The sequence below is a fragment of the Nestor notabilis genome, unplaced genomic scaffold, assembly GCF_000696875.1.
Source record: "Nestor notabilis isolate BGI_N333 unplaced genomic scaffold, ASM69687v1 scaffold22238, whole genome shotgun sequence".
Lineage (NCBI taxonomy): Eukaryota > Metazoa > Chordata > Aves > Psittaciformes > Psittacidae > Nestor > Nestor notabilis.
In genome coordinates, this window is record NW_009940861.1 from 397 (window position 1) to 9012 (window position 8616).

Below are 8616 nucleotides of genomic sequence, written 5' to 3' on the forward strand. Positions count from 1 at the left end.
AGTGTGCTGTTTCCTATGCTGCCTGGATTCATTCCGTGATTCTGTTGGGATGAATCTTTCCTTTTTGTTTGTGGTGTAGTAAATCAATTCAAGCTGCTCTAGTGCCATCTTTGTACGGTGTGCAGATGATGTGAAAGAATATTTGCTATCTGAGTGATAGTGCTGACATATCACCACCAAGATCTCTGATGCACTCTGATGCCTGTTCCCTGCTGTTGCTCCATGGCTGTGGAGCAGCTGTGCATTAAAGGGTCTGTGTTTCCAGGACAGGATATCCAGCCAAAGCGGGACCTCACGCGTTTTGTCAAATGGCCGCGCTACATCAGGCTGCAGCGCCAGAGGTCCATCCTTTACAAGCGCTTGAAGGTGCCTCCTGCCATTAACCAGTTCACTCAGGCTTTGGACCGCCAGACAGGTAAGGATGTGCCACATGCAGTTCTCTTGACCTGGGTCATTGATGGGATATGCTTCAGAGAGAAGGAAAGAAACTGAAATAAGACGTAACTAAGGTAAGCTGGGGAGAATCTTTGGAAGCATTTTAGGGAGGTTTTCAGAGTGACAGGGGTGATGTCATAGCAAGCTGCTGTCTGAATTTGCTGGCTTAAATCTTGGCTGCTGTGTACCTTGGAAAGGGGTATAGAAGATACCAGAGCTTCTAGTTAAGGATGCAAACCCAGGGTTATCTCAAGTGCATGTTTCCATCAGAGGCCATTATTCCAGCTTGCTGCAGAACCACCTGTGGTTCTTTATCTGAATAAACAGGTAGTTTGAGCAATGTGTGTGAGTACAGGCCTTTGCGGAATGCTCGCATCGTGCAGGCTGACATTGAAACAGGCTAAGAATGGGCTTCAGTGTCTTGTGTGAACTACTTACTTCTGAAGTAAATAGCCTTTTCCAGGTGGTAGTGTCTATGCAAGAAATTTTTGACCTATGTAGAGCAATTCTTTCATAGATGTAATATAAGTTGCTTGCTTTAAAGGAGAAAGTGCACCACATTTAACTGTAATTGCTGAGGGGGTCCACAGGCATTTCCTTATCCAAAGGGTGAAGAGCTCATTGCCAACAGAGGTGCGCATCGAGGTAAATAGGTGCTCTGGAGGTGCTCCACTCTTGCCCTGTGCAAATGATGCTAACCTTTTGCTGTCTGTGTGCACTTGATGACAACTACCAAGAGAATTGATGCACTTTAGTATTTTACAAAGTAATGCTTAGCTTTTCGGGCTGTGCAGCTGAACGGATGTGCAGCAGTGGATGTTCTCTTCCAGCTACGCAGCTTCTGAAGCTGGCGCACAAATACAGGCCAGAAAATAAGCAAGAGAAGAAGCAGAGGCTGCTGGCTCGTGCTGAGCAGAAAGCTGCAGGAAAGGGAGATGCTCCAACTAAGCGGCCACCAGTTCTCCGAGCAGGTAACTTTGTACATGGACTTGAGACTCTGAAAAGAGTCTCTGCTTCAGCCAGGCAGGACTGGACAAGCTATTGCAATGATGTATGAATTTCTTCACCTGAGCTCAAAGTGAAGAGCAAAATAGACGAGCTTTTTAACCCTGAGCTTTAGCAGATTGTCCAGGGAATATCTTCTGCGTGGATGTGGAAAGTTTTCATAACTTTTGGAATGAATCTGCTATGGAGTGTGAGCTGGTTCTGTGAGGCTGACATTGAATCTCTGAAAACGGACTGACTGGAATCAAAGCTTATCTATTCCTTGCTTTTCAGGTATTAACAGTGTTACAACTCTGGTGGAGAACAAGAAGGCTCAGCTTGTAGTTATTGCCCACGACGTAGATCCCATTGAGGTAAGTGTACTCACTAGCAGATCTTACAGGCTACACATGTAACCTAAGCTGAGGTCAGAACTGGACTTGGAGTGAAAATGCATTTTAGGACAAATCTATTGTGTGAAAAGGGAGTGCATAAAAATATATTTACCAGCACTGGAGCATGTATGCATGTTCATAGTTGTCCTGGTATTACAGTGAGGCTTGGCCCTTGCTATGATGTGTGAATTTCTTCACCTGAATTAATAGTGAAGAGCAAAACGAGCTTTTTAACGCTGAGCAATTGCCCCAGCCCATGCTGATCCAAAGGACAGACAGATGTTCTCCCTCAGCTCTACAGCATGTTCCTTTTCTTTGCAGCTGGTGGTCTTCTTGCCAGCCCTGTGCCGCAAGATGGGAGTGCCATACTGCATCATCAAGGGCAAAGCCAGACTGGGGCGGCTGGTCCACAGGAAAACCTGCACCTCTGTTGCTTTCACCCAAGTTAACCCGTAAGTGTTCTGCAATCTGATGTGATTCTCTGTGATGAAAGCAAACTGGCCGTAGGCACAGGCTGTAGGGCAGGTGGACAGCAAACCTGAGTTTGTCTAGTATAAAGTAGTAAACCTGAACTGTTACCTCTATAATGTCTAATACATATGTCCTTTTGAATGAAGAGCTCTACTGAACCCTGAAAATACAGATCTATTTTGGTTTACCAGAACGAATAGTTACTCTGAAATACATACATGGAACTATTAACCTTAACCTGAGCAATGCAGGTTCCTGAAGTATTGATAGGTGGAGTGGTTAAGCGTTTGCAAATGATGCTTAACCTGAAAAATCACATTGCTACTATGAGCTTTTAAACGCTGAGGCAAATGATTTGTGGAAAACGTTAAATTGAGGCTCTCAAGGAACTAAAAATTGTCACCAACAGGGAGGATAAGGGAGCCCTTGCAAAGCTGGTGGAGGCCGTCAAGACCAATTACAATGACAGATATGATGAGGTAAGATTCTTTGTGCTGCTAGCCTTGTCTTTCATTTTACACTGTTTACATCCCAAAAGCTTCCTAGTGAAATGCAGATGATTTCGGACATAGTGACATCAACTTAAAGCCTGTTTGGTGTGTTGTACATGACTTGCTTGTGATGTATGCAGATTCTTTTCTTCAGAGCAGGGTAAACGTGAGCACTGTCACCAAGTTAGAAGTCAACAGAGCTATCGCAGGGCTAGGATTGTGGTGAGGGCAGCAGCTTCTGCTGGGCTTGACTCCATCCCAAGTCCAGAAATGAACGTGATGGCTGAATCCAGCACCATTCTTGGGAAAGACTTTTAAACTCTAGTATCTGGGAAAGATTTTAAACTCTAGTATCTCTGTGCTGCCCAGAAATGTTCACTGCTTGAAATGTGTAGGGCTTCCTAGTTGAGGGAGCTCTTCCCCTTGTGCAGAAAGGAGAGGAATTGAGCAGGTTGGTTGAATGGTACAGTAAGAGGTGGTATGAGGTATCTAACCTGTTCTTGCTTCTTTGCAGATCCGGCGTCACTGGGGTGGTAACGTCTTGGGTCCAAAATCGGTGGCTCGCATTGCTAAGCTTGAAAAAGCAAAGGCTAAAGAGCTGGCTACTAAGCTGGGTTAAAGATGTACTGGATGGCTATGTGTTTTCTGTACATAAAAAGAATAAACCCTCAGATTCAGTTTTGGTGGCCTCTATTAATGGGATCGTTCCAGGCAGTGGATAGCACAGTGGCTTTGCCTTACGTCTGTTTGCCTTCATCAAATGATTGAATAGGGCCATGCAAACAGCAGTATGGGGCAGGTACTTGGAAGAACTGCTCTTAACTACTAGTCCTCTGTAGTGATTCCTGTTCTTTAACACACAGTCCATCTACAGCAGCTCAGCTGCCTGTGCTATGTGATCACAGAGTTGAATGTGCTGGGCTACTTTTGGCTTTAGGCCTAGCTTGCATATGCAAATGTGTCTCAATTGGAAATTGCTCCAGGACATGTCCATTAGTACTTACAACTGGGTTATGCTGTGGGTGAGCCAGGGTGATAGTTCATGCTAGCAGACTAACTAGATAGATAGGCACTGCATATGAGGAAGTGTCCCATGCCTCTGGCAGGGAAGGCAGACTGAAAGCAGGGGGAAATCTAGACCACCTTGTGCTTGTCTTTCCTTGCTGCTGTGACTTGGTCTACTTGGTATCGTGAGAGGCTGTCGGGTTTGATAAGGCTCCAGCTGTGGGAGCTGCTGCTTGTTTTCAGTAGCCCTTAGCATGTTCTTGTGAAGGCCCGGGCTGCCTGACTCAGCTTGACTCGAGCATCTGCAATAGTTGTTCTTTTGGTCACTGTTTGGATGCAAGATACACAACGGAAGTCACAAGGCAAGCACGTGAAATCCCTCTTCATTTATTCTGATGCAACTGCTAGGAACCACTCCTGACTTCAGGAATGACTACTCTGTGAAGAAACCTTTTCATCTTTTGGAAAGTACAGCAGTGGAAAAGTTTAAAGTGTAGTTTACCACCAGCCACAATAGAAACGTGTATCCTGAAGATTAATGTATAAATAAGCTTCCCTGGAAGTCTCAACTGGCACTTAAAATTTTAAGTTCAGTGCTTCCAAGCTGCAGCTAAATAATGCTGGTAGGACTTTAGAGTCTATCAGTACTTAAAGTCTATCTGCAGCTTGATAGCTGTGTGCCTTTACTGCACATGTTGCCCTAGAACTCTGCTGCAGTTATTGAGGAGTGAGGGGGCTGCTGTCTTCCAGAGACATCTGCTCTTGACTGTAGTACAAAGAGACTTGCCCTTCCACTCACAGAGGTATCTTCTGTATGAATTTTCTGTACCACAGGAATGCAGTTGCAGCACATAAGCCGTACCTGTAAAAGAAAACTGCGTTTACACCTTTTCCAGATGAACTGGACCTTCTTAGCACTGCTGCAGTGCAAAAACCCGCAGTTACTTCAGATCACCTGTACGATGCTACCGGGGTTAAAATTTCAGGCTATTGCAGCTTAAGAGCTCATGTGGTTGCAGGAGCCAGAATGCCAGGCAGGGCTTCACATGCAAAAGAAACCTGTAGAAGGTTAGCCCCATGCTGCCTGGGTAACTTACCAGGTGATGATGTACTGCATGTGCTCGTTTCTCAGGCTCACTCGTGTCTGGCCTCCGATGGGACCCCCGGGAACTGTGCTTCCTGCAGGTACAATGGGAGTTAAACCTACACCTGCACCATGCAGAGCTGTCCTTGTTGTGGGATGAAGCTGTTAGGTGGATACTCTACTCCTCTTCCCCAGGTTATGGTATTCCCAAGTTACCAGCAAAGCCAGAGCTGTAGGGCAGGGGGTGGTTGTGCTCAAGGCATTGAACACCACCTGCACCTCTGCTGAGCATGCTGCTGTTCCCCGGTGCTGGCTGCCCAGCGTAGAATGGTTTGGGTTGGAATGGACCCTAAAGCTCTTCCAGTTCCAACCCCCTGCCCTGGGCAGGGACACCTTCCACTAGAGCAGGTTGCTCCAATCCCCTGTGTCCAGCCTGGCCTTGAACACTGCCAGGATTGGGGCAGCCACAGCTTCTCCGGGCACCCTGTGCCAGCACCTCAGCACCCTCACAGGGAAGAGCTTCTGCCTCAGAGCTCATCTCAATCTCCCCTCTGGCAGGTTAAAGCCATTCCCCTTGTTCTGTCACTACCTGCCCTCATAAAAAGTCTCCAGGTTTCTTGTAGGCCTCTATCACCTTCAAAATAGCAGACCTCCACAGACAAAGAAGCAGTACCTTGCTGGACTTGATTTTAAAGGTCTTTTCCAAACTAAATCATTCCATGAGTCTGCCTTTCCAAGTGCCTAGGGGAAATAACTAACTGAGCAGAAAGGGAGTGAGACCGATGGAAACTGGATGTGGGGATGGGTTTCTCTGTGACTTACTGAAGTCGGCATCAATGAAGATGGGCTCAGCACCCGTCACCCCTGCCATAGCCTGCAGGTCCCGGTAGTGCCAGCGGTTTTTCTCAATGTTGTTTTCAGGCACAAAAGGCTTCCGGGTTTCTGATAATCTCACCACCCCAGTGAGTTCAATTTCATCTTCAATCTGAAATGCAGGGGAGAAAAAAAAAGGAATCTTGCAAGATTTATTTCATTTTCTGGCATATCAAGTCCTGGTAGAAAAACGTGGCACTCGCGGGGTCTGGTTATAAAGTAGTTGTGCCCTGCAGTGAGGCGGTGCTGTAACATAGCAGGGAAAAAAGCAGATCAAGCTCCTTTTGTTTGTAAAAATGTTTGTAAAACACACACTGACGTAACACAAAGGTGGGAAGAAGAGGTTTCCCTTCTTTGAAAAGCACAACTACCATAAGCAACCCCCCATGACGCTGAACAGGGCTGCTGCCTTTCTTGATTTTCTGTAGTGTCTCTCTGCACCCAGAGGGCAGAGAGTAACAGGCCTGATCCCTGCGTCCCCCCCTTACCTGTCCCTTCTGCCTGGTTTCTGGTTTCAATTTATTTTTGGGCACAAATCCTCGGTTGACTAAAATCGTGACCCTAGAATTACATAAAGAAATATGGCTCATGAGTGGAAGAAAATTTATTCCTTCTGCTGCTGCCTAGAACTAAGTATGAAAGAACAAAGCAACCCATATGTTTAGTGCCATGTTTTTGTCATCTGAGTGCACATTATAGGGGAATTTAAATACCATTTCAAATCAAGCCTCGGTGACCCAACAGACTGAGAGATGCCTTTTAAAGGAGAGGGAGCCATTTCTATAAACCCAGCCACTATGATTCAGTTCTTCACAACAGAAGCTGGTTGCTCACATGAACCAAGACTTTCATTAACTTACCCTAGGTCTGTGCAGTAGAAAGGAGTAATGACGTTTGCGCCGTTCTCCGGGTGGGACATCAGCCGCGAGGCTGCTCTAGCTTCTCGCTCAGGCTCCACAAGTGACCGTGGCAAAATATAGAGCTCCTTCGAGTGGTCAAAATGGCCCCGGACCTTTACAGGTCTGTACTCCAACTCCTTCAGTTCCATGGGGCTGCATGGAAAAGGATGAAAATAAAATCATGGCTGCGACAAGCAAATCTAATTAGGAGATTTACTGTGGGATTCTCCTTTTCCCTAATGGTTCACTCTAAAGCCAGCTGACAAAGAGAAACAGAAGATAAACACCTCACGGAATAACCATCTGGCTTAATACTTATTACTGTCCCAGTGAATCATATGGAGATGCTCATGAGCAGGCAGAAAGCAGTTCTTTTCCATGGTATCCGTAACCCACACGCAGCTGATCAGCAGGTGGATACACTGCACGTGTGTCCAGCCAACAGGGAGCATTGCTCTATCTGAGACCATGATATAGAACTACTGAACTCTTTGACAGCTGTGCCATATGGCCAAGTGACCTTAAAAATCTCTCACGTCTGACACAACTGCCCCATGCTTGGGGCAGGGCCAACTATCAATCCAAGACTCCCTGTGGCAGGAATAATTCCCTTGGGACATCACAGACACCAACTACCAAACCCTCCTCTTTTCCAGGAGGACTACATATGGTACGAAATACATACCATGTTCTCCTGAACAGAGATTCATGCTTTTTATTTGCATTTACAGTATCCCACAGGGAAGCATTCACTTATTCTTTTACTATAAATAAGAAAATTAACAGGATGTTTTTCTAATTCGCTCGCACATCCCGATTCCCATCAGATTCCTTCATTTGCATGCAGTTTAATTTAGAATAAGCTCATTAGTGCAGGGACCACTTCTTCTATCCCCAGCACACTGTCAGTGCTCTGCAGACAATGAACTATGACAGCTTCCATACTCTAATGTCAGAGGGATGGGCTCGGATGTAATTCTTGATGCCAGTTGTGCAATCAAATCTAATTTCCACTTTCGTCGCTGAACCTGAAAGTACACAAATAGAAAAGTAACCCCTCAGGGTAGAGCAAGGCAACGCAGAAACCCCAGTCAGCCTGAGAACCTTTGCTACAAGCTTCTTGTCAGACCTGGCCTAAAGCAGGGGAATCAGAGATAGGAAAATAGAGGCTACTGACTTGAATTTGAGGAAATATTTACACTGAAATGGAAGTATAAAAAATAAGAATCTCTCCTTTAAAGACTTTCAAATGGACACTTGGAAAACAAAAATTTAACTTAACAGCAAATCTCTCCCCCACACAAGATTCGAACTAGATGAAACAGCCGGAGATGGAACACGCTGACAACCCTCAAGTGCTCATCTCCTGAAAAAACGAGTATTTATTTGTACCTGCCACGTGCCGAGACAGAATGTGGTCAGAGGGACCAGGAAAAGACCCCATTTGAGCAAGATATCTTCTCCAGATGCATCAGCAGCTGTTGTAGAACTTTGTGGTCTGCAGAACCTAAAAAAAACACCTGAGGAAAACAGAATGAGGATCAGGATTTGTATAGGAGCAGAGATGCCAAACTCCTACAAGAAATGTCACCTCTAGGTGTAAGGTTGAAACAGAACAGAAACCCAAAGCTTACCTTCAGTCTGCTGGACCAGACCAGAACCTGCTTTAGTTAGGGGAAATCCAAAAAAAGTTCTTCTGATCAAGCAGTGGGATATCTACATGAAACAAGAAAGATAAGAACGATCCTTTGTTGTGTCTCTGCTTTGTAGAATTTGTATCTGGATTACATCATTTGCTCAATGGGGCATGAAATTTTGTTTACCCGTGGATTTAAGTTTCATCTGAGCAACTGCCTGTGAAACGCTATGGGTGGGGTTATAATAAAAACTGCACACATCTAAACCAAACTGCAGTGATAGAGCTGACCACAGGAGCTTTCCCTGCCCCTCCACGCTGCCTGCACACACCCCCACCAGCC

At 45.7% G+C, this 8616-nt stretch overlaps 2 protein-coding genes across 2 annotated transcripts in view; one reads left to right on the forward strand and one right to left on the reverse strand.

Annotated features, from left to right (window-relative positions):
* The window catches only part of RPL7A (ribosomal protein L7a), a gene marked incomplete at its 5' end in the record, with an annotated part of 3810 nt that extends 353 nt beyond the window's left edge, over positions 1 to 3457 (forward strand). Inside the window, 6 exons of the mRNA XM_010020597.1 lie at positions 266 to 415; positions 1266 to 1406; positions 1714 to 1793; positions 2136 to 2266; positions 2695 to 2764; positions 3291 to 3457. Of these exons, the coding sequence (XP_010018899.1) occupies positions 266 to 415; positions 1266 to 1406; positions 1714 to 1793; positions 2136 to 2266; positions 2695 to 2764; positions 3291 to 3395 (677 nt within the window). The remainder of the gene's footprint in view (positions 1 to 265; positions 416 to 1265; positions 1407 to 1713; positions 1794 to 2135; positions 2267 to 2694; positions 2765 to 3290) is intronic.
* A 1084-nt stretch (positions 3458 to 4541) lies between these two features.
* SURF1 (surfeit 1) lies at positions 4542 to 8353 on the reverse strand (the record flags this gene model as incomplete). The annotated part of the gene is made up of 8 exons (XM_010020598.1): positions 4542 to 4643; positions 4879 to 4960; positions 5688 to 5850; positions 6227 to 6299; positions 6599 to 6790; positions 7583 to 7665; positions 8030 to 8157; positions 8272 to 8353. Coding segments are annotated over 8 exons (870 nt in total), but the record flags the coding sequence as incomplete, so codon positions are not given.
* Between the last annotated feature and the right edge of the window lie 263 nt (positions 8354 to 8616).